General features: G+C 49.1%; 1 protein-coding gene across 6 annotated transcripts in view; it reads left to right on the top strand.

Annotated features, from left to right (window-relative positions):
• NFIA (nuclear factor I A) overlaps positions 1 to 14,873 on the top strand; it is a 632,562-nt gene that overhangs the window by 513,195 nt on the left and 104,494 nt on the right. For all 6 annotated transcript variants that reach the window (XM_055137450.1, XM_055137452.1, XM_004607099.2 and 3 more), the window contains exons 5-6: positions 1,475 to 1,592; positions 8,656 to 8,783. In XM_055137450.1, the coding sequence (XP_054993425.1) occupies positions 1,475 to 1,592; positions 8,656 to 8,783 (246 nt within the window). The remainder of the gene's footprint in view (positions 1 to 1,474; positions 1,593 to 8,655; positions 8,784 to 14,873) is intronic.

Here is a 14,873-nt window from a genome sequence, read left to right as displayed (position 1 = left end):
TGCCACTGAGTGTGTGTGACCCAAAAAGCAAAAAAAAAAATTAAAAACGCTGTGTTTCTTTTCCAGGAAGGGCACCTTTCTTCCCCTTGCTTGTCCTCCTCACATGTTCAGAAACCCTCTCACTCCCTTGGCCTTCTTGTCCAGGGCTGGGTTGGAGGCTCACAAATCCACGGTCTCTCCATTGTAGAACGGCTTCAGCCAGGGACCGCTCAGACACTATTGATTTCACCTGCCCGCTTGCTTGCGTGGTTCCGAGAACCCGCCTCTCATCTGGGCAGCTCCCCATCCGGCAGGGTTCTCAGCAGCAGCGGCAGCAGACTCTCGGGAACTTCTGCCCTACCAATGAAAGTTGCTGTTTTGTAACTTTCCTGGTTGTGCCTTCTTCAGTATATGAGCCTCCATCCACGTTTATATCTGTGTCCATGGGTTTAGGTCTCAAATCGAGACCTCAGCAGAGTGTCTACTGCTGATGCCTTTGTGTCCTCTTTCAGTGGAAGTTGTTTGCACCCGTGTAGTTGCACCGCTAATTTTGCAGAGTTCTGTAGTATTGATAGATGGGATTTTACCATTCAGAAATAGATTCTGCACAGCTACGGTAAACAAGATCTCTGGAGACCCCAGCTCATAAGTGATACTGAGAATTACAGCTCCTATAGGAATTGTCTCTGAAAAGCACAGTCAGTTTGAAAACTCAGGTGTCCAACAGAGGAGCAGCCAGTTTTAAGGTAGAGTAGCGCCCAGGGTGTTTAGGTGATTTGGAGTGAGAAAAAAAAACTCACAAGAACCTGGACTGGAGCAATAGCACAGCGGGTAGGGCATTTGCCTTACACGCGGCCGACCCAGGTTCGATTTCTCCATCCCTCTCGGAGAGCTCAGCAAACTACTGAGAGTATCCCACCCACATGGCAGAGCCAGTCAAGCTACCCATGGCATATTTGATATGCCAAAAACAGTAACAACAAGTCTCACAATGGACATGTTACTGGTGCCCACTTGAGCAAATCGATGAACAACAGGATGATAGTACTACAAGAACCTGGGAATGGAGAGTATAGAAGGAGGAATGTGCAGTTGAAAACTAATTCCAAGATGTAGTTGATCCAAAGCTCTCTCTAAGGATCAAAATTAGAGGAGCCAATGGAATGCCATTGAAGGAAAGTTTAAGATCAAAACATGGAGCATTTTTGTTGAATCCAAGAATGTGGTGGCCTTGGTGATAACCTATGGAAAGAAACTGATAGGTTCATTGGTGGGGGGTGGGGGTGGGAGCAGGGAGGGCAAGTATGTCTTCCTGGTGTCAAATATTAATATTGCCAACAGTGAACAGGCCAGAGTTCATTGCTTTTTATTTGGGATATGCTCGCCATATAAATTCAAGAAACGTGTTAAATGCAACTGTGAAATATGCGCTTGTTGATCTTTTACTCACAGAACTTCACTGATGTTTCTGTCTTTCTTTCCATTTTTCTTCTAGCACCCATAGCTGCAGGAACGGGCCCAAATTTTTCTCTCTCAGATTTGGAAAGTTCTTCATACTACAGCATGAGTCCAGGAGCAATGAGGAGGTCTTTGCCCAGCACATCATCTACCAGGTAACTTGGTGGTTTTTCACGAGCTTTTGCTTCAGAGTCACACACCGTGATTTTAACTCTGGGCTGGCTCAGCACCGAGCAAGGTACTGAGGGCCGGAGAAGACACTGGAGCAGCGGGTTTGGCATCGACAGCATTTCCGCGTTACTGAGGAGAGAAAGCAAATGCACAGGCAAGCAGCAGTCTATCAGGCTCCAGTAAGCAGTGAGCCGAAATGTGTGGCATCCACTTGAAAGTGTTCACGAACCCTTGAACTTGGTCCAAAAGCAAAGCAATCACTTGTTCTCAACTGCAGATGTTGGTGAGAGTTGGCGGAGATGGAAGGAAAGGGAATGTCTTTCTGGGCATGTCAAAACACGAATGCGGGCGGGAGGAGGATGGACAGGGGACCGCATTGCATGCTCACAGGAAGTTAAGAGTGAAGACTGATGAGGGAAAGGGAGTATTTGTTTGACTCGTTTGGTTGAAAGTGTGTATTGGTAATATCTTCCTAGACATTACAGCCTCTACCCTTTTCTTTTCTTGTGAAAACCCAGAGATCCCAACTCAAGTCCTCTCTCTCTCTCTCTCTCTCTCTCTCTCTCTCTCTCTCTCTCTCTCTCTCTGTGTGTGTGTGTGTGTGTGTGTGTGTGTGTGTGTGTGTGTGTTGAGAGGTGAAGCTTGTGAATACAATCTGTGATAACAGGGTGGGGGTTAGATCACAAGACCCCCTTACGCCAGGAGCCCTTTAGAAAGTAGAGCGGAAAGAGTCCAACAGGATAAGGATTTGGGGGTGCTTGATCCCCTGAAGGTCACAAAGGCAAAACCAAAATGAAGCATTTTGCAGGATCCTGTTGTCTCTAGATAAACCGAACCAGAGAGAGGGGATTAGGCATTAAAGCCATGGTATTCTCTTACAAATTGGCTTTACCACTGAACTGTGACAAGAAAGAAAAGAATGGAGCAGAATGATCTTTGAGCTCTGTGTACTTTGCCGGAAAAAACAAAATAATGTTTGACAAAGGTATATTCCTCCTAGGCAAGTACCAGAGTCTTGTGGAAAACGATGGCTTGGTTAGAGACATTTCCCTTGGTGGAGACTCATTCTAATTTTGACTCTACATAGTTTAGTTGCCGTTATGTTTAAAACCAAATGAAGCAAAAAGCAGCCCGTGTCATCATTACTAACACTGTAAAATAGTGAAAGAAAACAGTATTCCTCTGCTCTAACCACGGACTCCTGCCACTGCCCTTCTTGTCCTTTAAATGTTCCCTTATTTAGCTCACGGTCGGGCTAGTTCTTCGGGGGCAGAAAAAGCCACAAAGCAGAAACCCCCAAATTCTCAGACTCCACTTCTAATAGAAGAATGAGCTTGTGAGCACATCTGGGTGTTCTTACATCGGGAGGATTTTGAATGTTTGTTCACGGGAGAGGTGTGGTGTGTAGCTGCACTTAGTGAATGCGAAAAGGCCTCGCAGAGGCTCATGCGTGGTGATTTATTTCAAAGCCGGGGCCTGTTTGTTCCTCACCTGTGGGCTTGACGTAGACCTAGCACTGTCCCCTTGCCCCCCGTCCTTCCTCGTACCCCTGCAGCCAGTTTTCCTGCCTTTCATTGTGATGCTCTGAGTGGGAACCTGATTATTAATGCCGTTTAAAAGGCTCGTGTCAGTTTCATGGTCTGCAAATAACTGGCCCTGATAAGGAGCTCATTATAAGCAGCATCAGTAGTTAATAACTCAGTAATATGTTTGTTTTACTCTCATTAGGCTCTCTCTGAGGAGGTTATTTTTTTTAATTGTTCTTTAAATAGATGGACTCAGCAGAATGATCTTTGCGCAGGTTAAAAGATGTGCCCCCAAGAATAGCCTCGATTTACATACAGAAAAATTTGCTCCTGCTGTGCCCCTAATAAGGGGTCACCTATGCTGTGGCAAAACATACATTGAGGGGCTGAAGTGATAGCACAGCGGGTAGGGCGTTTGCGTTGCACAAGGCTGACCTGGGTTCGATTCCCAGCATCCCATATGGTCCCCCAGCACCGCCAGGAGTAATTCCTGAGTGCAGAGCCAGGAGTAACCCCTGTGCAACGCCGGGTGTGATCCAAACAAACAAACAAACAAACAAAACCAAAACCATACATTGAATTCTTCAGAGTGCTTTTTTGTAGAAACTGCATTGTCAGCTCACAGACATTCTCTTAGCTGCTCACAAGTCACAGACCCCAGAAATGACCATCAACATCGAAACACTGGTCTGTGGGAACCAGAGTCGGGTGCTGTTCTTGCCCTAAATCCTCAGTCAGACCAGATAGAAGATGAAGCCCCCTAAGAAATGCACCAGATAGAAGATGAAGCCCCCTAAGAAATTCACCAGATAGAAGATGAAGCCCCCAAGGAAGCCCCCTCAGGGTGCTTACTGGACCCTGAGATTTGCTCTTCCCAGCTTTGGGGCCCTGTCCTACCTCTCCAGCCGAACTCTTAAGTCCTTTCAGTGGCAGGTTTCACTTTTGTGGCACTATAACTAATGATGACGTCCCTGATTACCAGTCTGGGGCCTGGGGTTCTAGGTCAAGTCTTACGAGCTTCCCAGTCTCAAAGTAAGAGACTGACAAGTGGAAGGTTTCAGTCAGCATTCTGAGAACAGCGGGGAGAGGCACTCTACACTCTTGAGGGGATAAAGTATGGCTTCTAGGCTTTGCATGGAGCAGGAATGAAGCCAGTTTTCAGAAGGATGGGAATGATCTTAATTTCTAGGTAAAATTTCTAGGAACACTAGAAAGAATTCCACACAGAAGAGGAGACCGTATTTATCCTGCCTCTTACATAGCCATCGAACTGATATGTTTGTTTTCCCTAGGAAAATAAAATCAGTATATTTAAGTGCCAAGAGCGAAATAAATGATGGATTCAGTTCTCCATTAAAAGAAAAAAAAAAGATAGGCATCAGTGGTAGGTCCTGTGTCTGCTTATAGGATCTCTCACATCACAGAAAGGGTAGTATAAATATTAAGTAAAATTACACTGGGGGGGCGGGGAGGAGCGGTGTCCCAGGGGCTGCTCCCAGCAGCACTTGCTCTGGTGATCAGTGATACGCATCCCAGCCATGCTGGGGACCGCCAGTGCTCACTGAGCCAGGTGGGGCCTTGGATCAAAACCTGAGCCTCACACATGCACGGCAACCCCTCCAGCTGCCTCTCCAGCCACCAAACATTTTTTTTTTTTAATCCCAAAGAACTTCAAGATAGACTTTCAGCTTTTTTTTTTGGTTGTTGTTCTGGGCCACACACAACCGTGTTCAGGGGTTACTCCTAGCAGATTCAGGGAACAGTATGGGGTACCAGGGATCGAACCCGGGCCGGCCACATGCAAGGCAAATACCCTACCCTCAGTACTATCCCTGTTGTCCTGAGTTTTGTCTTAGAAGCCCTCCACCTGTTCTGACTCCTGAAATTTTGTTGGGGGAGGTTCCCTTCTCTCCCCTCCAGACGTTTACCCTCCATCAATCTCTTACAATCTTATTTTTAAGCTAAGGTGTCAGTTAATGGCTAACAGACCTTTAAGATTTAATAATGACATGAAATGTTTACATTTTATTAAAAGAAAATCAAGGAAGTTGAAAGTCTTAGAAATGCCAAAAAGACACATAAATTAAAGAATTATGGGCATTGGACTTTGACCTTTTGGGTTAGATCTCATTGAGCGTTGACACCTGGGCAAATCCTTGTCTTAAAGACTCACATGGTTGTTTCTAAATTGAGTTTCCCAAACTCTGTGTTTTTTTGAACGTCTACTATTAGCCAGACATTATGGCAAGCTTTAGAATTAGTATTTTCTTCTCGAATATCACAGTCCCATCAGTCTTGCTTTTTATTTAAAAGGAGCCCTCAAGGGGATTTTTTTTTCCTCCTCCAATGGGTATTCTTCCAATTTCAGCTTCGAAAATGATTCCAAGAGGCTTTCAGCCTTAAAGCACAGCAGATAATATTAGAGAAAGAGAGGCTGGATGTCCAGGGAACGTCAGGGGACCTGGAGCTGTGCCTGCCTTCCAGGTAGCTGCGAGTTTCCCGGTGGCCAAGGCGAGAAGGGAAAATACTCGGTTTTGTCATCTGTGTTCTCCAAAAAATTTGTTCAGAGACCCCATATTCTAAGAGTTCTTTGTGTCTACCCTGTTATAAAGAACTTCTCTTAGGTGCACTTCTATTTATATACAGACAAATCCTTCAAGTGGCTATTTTTCATCTCGTTTCAAGGAAGGCCTAGCAAAGACCAACACAAGTTTTTAAAACTCCCATTTAGGGGGCCGGAGCGATAACATAGCGGGTAGGGCGTTTGCCTTACACGCGGCCGACCCAGGTTCGATCCCTGGCTTCCCATATGGTCCCCCAAGCACTGCCAGGAGTAATTCCTGAGTGCAAAGCCAGGAGTAACCCCCTGAGCATCGCTGGGTGTGACCCAAAAAGCAGAAAAACAAAAACAAAACAAAACAAAATAAAACTCCCATTTAATTTGATGCTTGCAACAACTGTGTTGCTTTCTTGTGGTCCAATTCCAATGCAAATAGAACACCGCCAGCTCCAGAAATGAGACTTTCTTGCCTTGCATTGGATTATTCCCATTGCCACCGTTGCCTCTTAGCCTGCTCCCACGCTCTAGGTTTTATTTTCTTCCCAGCCCTTGGCTGTTCCTACTCCGCCGTCTGCACAACCCCGAGAAGGAGCCTTTCTCGGAAAGGCGGCAGAGTTCACGAACATGGCAAGTTAAATGGGGAGTGCTTAGGGGGCCTGGGGTCATGCCAGGCAGTCCTCACCTGGGGGTTTAGGTTCAGTGCTCAGGCCTAGTGTTACTCAGGGAAGCACCAGGACCACCCTTGGTTACCGGGGCTGGGATAGCGGGCATGATGCCTCGGATCCCACTGAGAGCCTCACAAGTGGTGGGTCACGTGCTGTGCCACTGCACTGTGGCATCCCGGCGCCCCTGCTTTAGACGTTCCCTGTTGCTTGTAGGGTACAGCCCAGCCTCACAGTCCCTTCTACAACCTCTACCCCCTTTCTCCTGGGTTGCCTCCACCCACCACCATCACACCAGCTCCCTGGCACTCCTCTGCCCGGGGCACACTTTGCTGCTCAGGTTGTTTTCGCCCGGGAGTGATGTTTGCAACCCCCGGTGACCTGCTTAATACGGGACACCAGTTGGGCCCACTGCTGCCCTGCCAGTGCTTGACCTCAGTCCTGGCATGCCCCTAGGGTGCTCCTGTTAACCCTCCAGTGCTTGGACTGTGAGGGTGTCCCGGGATGCAGATGAGGTGGGAAAGGAACCGCCCCTCTTGCGGAAGTTCTCAGGGTTTAGAGACAGTGGTCCAAGGCCAGTTGGGCATGTCTCAATATTTTAAAAATAGTTGCATACTGGGCCGGAGCAATAGCATAGCGGGTAGGGCGTTTGCCTTGCATGTGGCCGACCCGGGTTCGATCCCCGGCATCTCATATGGTCCCCCAAGCACTGCCAGGAGGAATTCCTGAGTGCAAAGCCAGGAGTAACCCCTGAGCATCGCTGGGTGTGACCCAAAAAGCAAAAAAAAAAAAAAAACCAAACAAAAAAAACAAAAATAGTTGCATACTCTGATGTATGGCTGGCATGCACAGGGGCCTGGGTTCCATCCCCGGTGCCCACTTCCTCCCTCCCTGCCCCAAGCACTTCCCAGTGTAGCCCCGGTGCCCTTCAGCATTGCTGGGGAAGTTAAGAAAAAAGAAAATTAAAGAAAATTCCCACTGGTTCCCAAGTCACCCCCAGGCTCAGCCTGGCTGTCCCACAGCTGCCTCAGAATTCCTCAGCCTCGTCTCCCGGCACTCACTCCTGCCAGCTCGCTGTGTCTCCTGCACGTAGTGCCATCTGGGCACCTGACTCTCCAGCGCCCGAGAATATGGTCACGGGTGCTTCGAGGCTCTCTCTGGCCACTAGCGCAGTACCTGGCTCACAGAAGGGACACAGCCTGATGAGTGGAAGCGTGAAAAATTCCAACATCTCAGGAAGAGGCGCCCCCGGCCCCCATATCCAGAGGAAATCTCTACCCTCTAGTAGCGACTGGCTCTGCGGCAGACAGGTGTGGCATTTGAGGGACTGGGTGGCATGGAGCGAGGGGCTCTGGCCTTTCCCTCCGAAGCCTCCATGCCAGGGAGAACCGAGTCCTGCAGCTGGTGGGAAACAGGCCGCGTTCTGGAAATTTCTTAGCCGGAACTCTCCAGCAGTTCTTATGAGTCCCTACCTCAGGGGACTCAGGCTTTCTACTGGTATTGTCCCTGCGGAGGAAGGGAATGAATGTCCTTGTGCCACGCTCCTCTTCCAGGCCCCTCCTTGTCACACAGGGAGGTGACAAGACCTCTTTGATCTCTTTTGCTCACTCTCCGGCCTTGAGTGTCTCCAGATGAGCCCCTTATGGCTGTGCAGCCGGTATTTGTTTGCATGCACAGAATCCAAGTCGAAGATGAGAAAGCATGGCATCAACAGCAAAAAGCAATTTGAGGGTTCGGAGATAGTCCACGGGTAAGGTCCGTCCTTTGTGTGCAGCTGATGTGAATTTGATCTCCAGCACACCGTACGGTTCCCCAGAGCCAGGGCTTAGCCCTGAGCAGGGCCAGAGGTGGCCCAAACCCTCCCCAAGCAAAGCAGTTGGGAGCTTTCCTCTGAGGATCTTGCATCCTGATTCTTATCTGGGCTGTTAGAGGGGTTCCAGTGGGGGTGTAGGAGCCTTGCTGGTGGTCCGATGCCACCACCGGCTGTGCCCTTCCTGAGACAGAGAATGTAGGTTCTACCGTGCAGATGCTTCTAGAAGGCTCAAGAATGGGTGTGGCCTCAGCAACACCCTCAAGTACCAGCAAAAGCTGAACTCAGACACTTGGAACCCCACAGGCCCAAAGTGTGCTCCTGTTTGCCGGCTGTGCGGAAGTGAACCAGAGCAGGAGATGAGCCCTCCCCCCGGCTCCCAGTCACCCCCTGGATTCTGGGCTGGGCTTTCCTTCCAGCAGAGGCGGCCCACCCTGGCGGAGGTGGTCCAGGCACCTCCCCTGACCCCTGTCCTCCTTGCCTTTGCAGCTCCACGAAGCGCCTCAAGTCTGTGGAGGACGAAATGGACAGTCCTGGCGAAGAGCCTTTCTACACAGGACAAGGGCGCTCCCCCGGAAGCGGCAGCCAGTCCAGTGGGTGGCATGAAGTGGAGCCAGGTAAGCCGGGCGGGCGACGGGCACGGGGTTCAGTGGCACTGCCCCGTGGTGGCGGCAGAATCAGCCAGGCAGAGCGCGGTCCCGATTCTGGCCCCGCCAGAGCTGTGACTCCGGGCCAGTGACCAAAGCTCTCTGCGCCTCTGTGCCCCCAGTTTAACGTTCCCCTGGGAATCGTGGCGGGGTCACATTTGCAATCTGTCTGGAAATCATGCCTCGCAGAGCGTCAGTCTGGAGAAACACTTTCCGGGTCCTTCTTCCCGCCTTTTGCCTTAGGAGAGTGGCCTGTCAGCACAGAGAGACACGAGGAACTCTGGGGACATCTTCAGTTCCTCTCTCCTTCCCTCCCTGGTCTGTTAAAAGCCCAGAGTGGCACTCCACAGATTAGGGGGGTTGGGGTGGCAGTTGTTGGACATTCCGTCCCCTGATTCCTGATTCCCTGTAGGTGTCCTATGCCTCCCCCCTCCCCACCCCGGACAGTTACATGCCACAGAGAGGAAAGAAAGGCTAAAGCGAGTCTCAGATGCCACGAACCGTGTCCTTTTCCTTAAAAAAAAGAGAGAGAACAAAAACCTGCTCTTGGCTTTGCTTTGAGCTAATCCCCTCCCTGTCATTCATTCAACCGTCTTCACAGGGAACTTCCTCTGGATGGGAAACTAGGTCTGTTTCTGGGAACTCCAAGGTGACTGGGGGAGGCTCAGGCATCTGCTCAAACACCTGCTTTCAGGGAATTCACCATTGGGGGCAGGAAGCAGGCACGGAGGATGGTTCTGCTGTGGGGCTTGGGGCACGCCTTTTGTTCTAATTAGGGAGCCCCCCGCCCCCCCCCCCGCACTCAAGGAGTGGGGGCATCTTCTCTGAAGATCCCACACCAGGTCAGTTTCAGTCCTAGCTTCTCCCTAGCCAGTTTCCCTAACCCGGCGGCCGAGAGAGAAACCCAGACGGAAATGAGAGTGAAAGTGCTGACTCCTTCTCGTCGGGAGCCGCACCATCAGCATGACCGCAGCAGAACGAGATGCAAAGTTTATGTGCTATTAAAAAATTAAAGGAGGCAACACTCCTGCGAGCTTACTCAGGGCGCAGGCGGGTGCGTCCTTGCCAGGTCACCTGCTGCAGTGACAATGGGCAAATGCATCGAGTAGATGCACGGGCACGCGTGGATGCGTTGAGCCTTTGTTGGGTGGGTGGGATTGAGACGTCTCTACTCTCTCGGGAACATAGTTTTCTCTGTGGCATTTTGGCGGGGCAGCGGTGCTTGGTGGAATCCAGAGTACGTTGACCTAATGATTATTTTTATTTATTTATAGGAGGTTTTAGGAGGTGTGTGGGGGGGTGGAGGGGGTTGTACCAGGCAGTGCTACGGGACCTTGTGGAATGGAACCCTTCCACAAGGGCTCTTGCTTGCAAAACTGACTTAATGATTCTCATTCAGAATAATTCCTCTCCTTACCTGCATGTTCTGATTCAAAAAGTTAGTATCTGAATGCGCCAGCAGCCCTGGCAGTCATGAAATAATTACTTTATTTGGCTGAAGATATGTACAGTTTCTTCAGGGAAAAAAAAAAAATCCCAGCTCCAGTAGATTTGGGTCCTAAACCCCTTCTCCCGTTTCCTGACAGAAAAGTGCCGTTTCATGGTGGACGGGTGCAGATGAACAGTGGGTGAATTTACAGTTGGCCAGATTCAGCGCAGAGTCAGAATGAAACAGGGCCTGAGGGGACATTAAAAGTCAACTGCAGGATGTTGTACACGTTCGTGGTGACTTTGGTGTCATTAACTCACACCAGCCATTTTAAATGGATAATTTATGCCGCCAGATGGTCCTTTTTGGGGAGTTTCCATCTAGCCCAATCCCCTTTTTGGCACGGAGAACACCCGTATGTTGTTCCCACACTGATCCGGGCCCACAGAGCGTCTCCCCAGGGGTGCAGTTCATTGAGTGGGAGGCTGTTAGTGGTTCGCTCATGTAAATTACCTACAATTCGGGCGGGGAATTTCATGTATCTGAATGCACCCGCCGTCTCTTGGTTGCCCACATTTGGGACAATTCTCTCAAGCAAGGACTGAAGGAGACTTTGTTCTTGCCTCAGCTGTGACCCGGGAGGCAAGGCCTGGCCTCACTCTTTGCTCCGAGAGCCGCACATCTGTTTACCTGCCCTCCACTGCTTTCTCGGGACGCCCCGGCCAAGAGAGGCCCGGAGGGTGCCAGAAGAGGCGAATTTCCTTGAGCAACAGGAAAGCTTTGGGAAATAAAACAAACCAGACATGCCGTAAATTACATGGGCTCTTTCGAGAGTCTTTTGTAGTGTCCTGTTTCCTGTTAGATTATCTCAGCGCTCTTGAGTTCGGAGCTCGGATTATCTCTGGGAAGAAGGGCAGAGGAGAGTCGAGATGATGTTCATTTTAAAACTCTGGGCAACGCCAGGCCAACTCTGGCCCTTCCAACAAGGCTGCCTTGGTCCCCTCCACTCCTTTCGGTCGCCCTGTTAGCCCAGGACTAGATTCGATTGGGAGCTTTAAGACTCACTGGGCACTGACAAATGAGTGCTGTGAAATTCTGACAAGCCAAAAGCGCATGTAGCACCGACACTTGTTTATCTGTGTGAACGGCAAAAGGCTGAGAAGCTGATAATGGGGAACCAATAAGGTGGAAGCTAACAGGTGGCACCTCTGTCGGGTCAGACATTCTGCACGGTGCCTGCACAGAGAACGGGAAGTGAGTGTGGGCATAGTTTGTGTCCCTCCCCCGTTGTAGTTTGGGTTTGCATATTTTTCTATTTGGTTAAGCCCAATCATACATTCCAGGTAAGGGCTCTACCATGGAGCTGTAGCTTCAGCCCCCGTATGGCAGGCTGCTTTTAAACACATGTATTTGGTTTTAACATACTTGCTTGTATTCTCTTAGACACATTCTTTGTCCCTCTCAAGAGAGCCCAGCAAGCTACCGAGAGTATCCCGCCCCAAGAGTATCCTGCCCACACAGCAGAGCCTGGCAAACTCCCCGTGGCATATTCGATATGCCCAAAACAGTAACAATAATGGGTCTTATTCCCCTGACCCTGAAAGAGACTCCGATATGGCACTATTGGGAAGGACGAGTAAGGAGAGGCTGCTAAAATCTCAGGGCTGGGACAAATGGAGATATTACTGGTGCCCTCTCAAGCAAATCGATGAACAATGAGATGACAGTGATACAGTGAGATATATATATATATATATATTTTAAAGCATTTTTTAACTTCACGGTCCTCCCAGTGGTGCTCTGGAGCCTGGAGACTGCTCTAGGTGATACTCAGCCTGTGAGGTGGGCCTGACAGCTCAGGTCTCAGACCCTCGTCAGGGCTGCTCAGTCTCAGCAGTCCTCAGACTGTACCCAGTGATGCTCAGGGGCTGTGCCAGTGATCCCACACGGACCTCCCGCATGCAAGCAAGTCTCATGCTCTGACCGCTCGGGAGTGAAGCTCCTTAGCTTCAAGTTCATTTTCCAAAGAATTCCCATTCTCCGATATATACAGGGTAGGATATGCCCCCAAACCTCCACCGTGCGCCGAGAGGCAAACTGAGAGTTGTAAAGGCACCATCACTGTCCAGGATCCAAAGTCAGTGCATCTGTCCAGACCCAACCTAGCTCTGATCTTAGAGTCTAAGTTGGATTCTCTGTATTCAACAACCTCCCTCCCCGTCAGCGTACAGCTCATATCTTAAGGGGTCGTGCTTACGTTCAGATTTTAAAAGCATCGTAATGAAAGTTCTCCTCCACCTTATTTTCCAGGATGACCTGAGAATTACCACCCCTCTTATTCCAAACCTGTATCATGCATGGAAGAGCATGGTGGAAGGGATAGATAATAGAAACTATTAAATACATATGGATACATTATATATATATACATATATAAATAGTATTAACTATTAATGAAATTGTCTTTTTTAGGCCCCTCAATCTACATAATTTTTAACATTCAGGCTTTTGTTGCTCACTATATTCATCATCCTGTATTTCATAACACCGTTTTACTTCTTTCTATTTGTGGTGGTAGTGTAGGTTACCATTGTCTGTCTTCTAGAAGCATACTGTCCAGGATGCTGAATTTTGTGTACCTAGGATCCATCATTGAGTATGACATCTAATAGATCCTCAGTATGTATTGAGAGGTTGAATGAATGAATGCATGCAGACTGAAAAGCTGAAATAAACCAGCAAGCAGACATTGCCACCAATAATCTGCCCCATTTACATCATTGTAGATTTGTAGGCTGTTGTTCTGTCAAAATCAGTCATTGGCAAGGAGTAAGTAGCACAGTTGCTAAGGCTTAGCACCCAGTTCTCATTGTCAAATGATAGTAGATGAAACTTTATTACAAGTTGCCTTTACCTTTTAAAGAAAGCATTAAGGCAAACTTTTTGAACACTTTTATGATTTATTTGAGGGATGTGGGCAATACCTAGCTGTGCTCGAGGACTATTCCTGATTCTGTGCTCCCTGGTGGTGCTCAGGGGACCATGTACAGTGCCTGGAATCCCATCAGGGTCTGGGGCATGCAAGGCCAGTGCCTTGAGCCCTGTACTATCTCTCAGCCTATATATACACACATGTATTACAGTTTTATATATATAGTTATATATATAATGGTTATACACACATACATATATTTAAAGATAATTCTTTTAAGTTTCTTCAGGTTTATCTTTTAAAAAATTATAATTCCTTAAAAAAATACACTGTATTAAAGAAGAGAAACATTCTTTCTCTCTCTCTCTTTCCTTAACATAATGCATGACTCCAAGCTTTGAATCATGACTCCCAATAGTGAGAATCTTCTAGAATGTTTTGCAGAGGTCTCTGAATTAGGTCTGAAAAGTGGCAGATTTCCCTAGTAAGTTTTCTCAGAGGGAAGTGTCAGGAGTAACCTCATGAGTCGCTGTGAGGGTTGGCCGGAGAAGGTCTGATCTCAATGCACAGACTATGGTGTGGGCCCAGAAGCCCGGGAGTTTACAAGGAATACAGAATATCAGGCCCACCCCACACCCACATGCTTGGGTTTTAAGGTCTTCGGGTGAGGCACATACCTCTTAGGATTACAAAGCACTGAACTAGGTGCCCTTTGGTCTGGTATTTTATGTGGACTCCTCTCTCTCCACCCCTGCCTGAAGACAACCCTAACTTTCGATATATATATTTGCTTTTTGGGTCACACCCGGCGATGCACAGGGGTCACTCCTGGCTCATGCACTCAGGAATCACCCCTGGCGGTGCTCAGGGAACCATATGGGATGCTGGGATTCGAACCCGGGTCGGCCGCGTGCAAGGCAAACGCCCTACCTACTGTGCTATTGCTCCAGCCCCCCTAACTTTCAATATTGAGCTGTCTCCTTCTGCCATCTCCCCGCCTCCTTTAGGTAGGGCTGTTCTTAGCACTCACCTAGACTGAGAGAAATCTAACCTGCTGCCAGACAAATAAGAGAAGACAGAGCCCTCCGCCGTGAGGCACGCACAGTTTCAGCACCTCACGACAAGACTCTCCGCTCTCATAGACCACAAGCTGAAGTGTCTGCTCCATGAAGGAGAACAGTATCCAGTCAGTCTAAATCAAGTCACACCGAGTCATTGGGTTGGTAGGCCAGTGCAGACTATGTGCAGTAAAATAGATGCAGAGATAGCCCCCTGGGAGTCCCCATATTGGAGGGCAAATAGGATGGCCTCAGGTGCAAGAGGCAAGCTGGGGCTTCTGCCCTGTCTGTGTCACACAGCTAAGACAGTCAGAGGAGACAGCGAGTTCCAGCATTCTTGGCGGATGTTCTCCAGGCCCATGGAACAGTGTGAGGGTCGGGAGGGTGGGGGAAACACAGTACAACTGGGTGTGGAGGAGACTCTACAGGAAACGCTCGCTCACCTATTTGAATTTCAAGCCAGTGTCTCTTCGCCAAATCCCGAAGGGAAGTTAGAAGGGAATTCTTCACACTCTCCCTTCCTGAGGGGCAAGGCAGCTCGGGGGCCGCCCCGTGAACCCACACAGGCTCTGCTCTGTGTCCTCAAAACTCAAGACTCATCCGGCATCCAGTGGACTTCCTGAGTTCGTGAGACGTGCCGT

The sequence above is a fragment of the Sorex araneus genome, chromosome 5, assembly GCF_027595985.1.
Source record: "Sorex araneus isolate mSorAra2 chromosome 5, mSorAra2.pri, whole genome shotgun sequence".
Lineage (NCBI taxonomy): Eukaryota > Metazoa > Chordata > Mammalia > Eulipotyphla > Soricidae > Sorex > Sorex araneus.
This window is presented reverse-complemented; position numbering and strand designations above follow the sequence as displayed.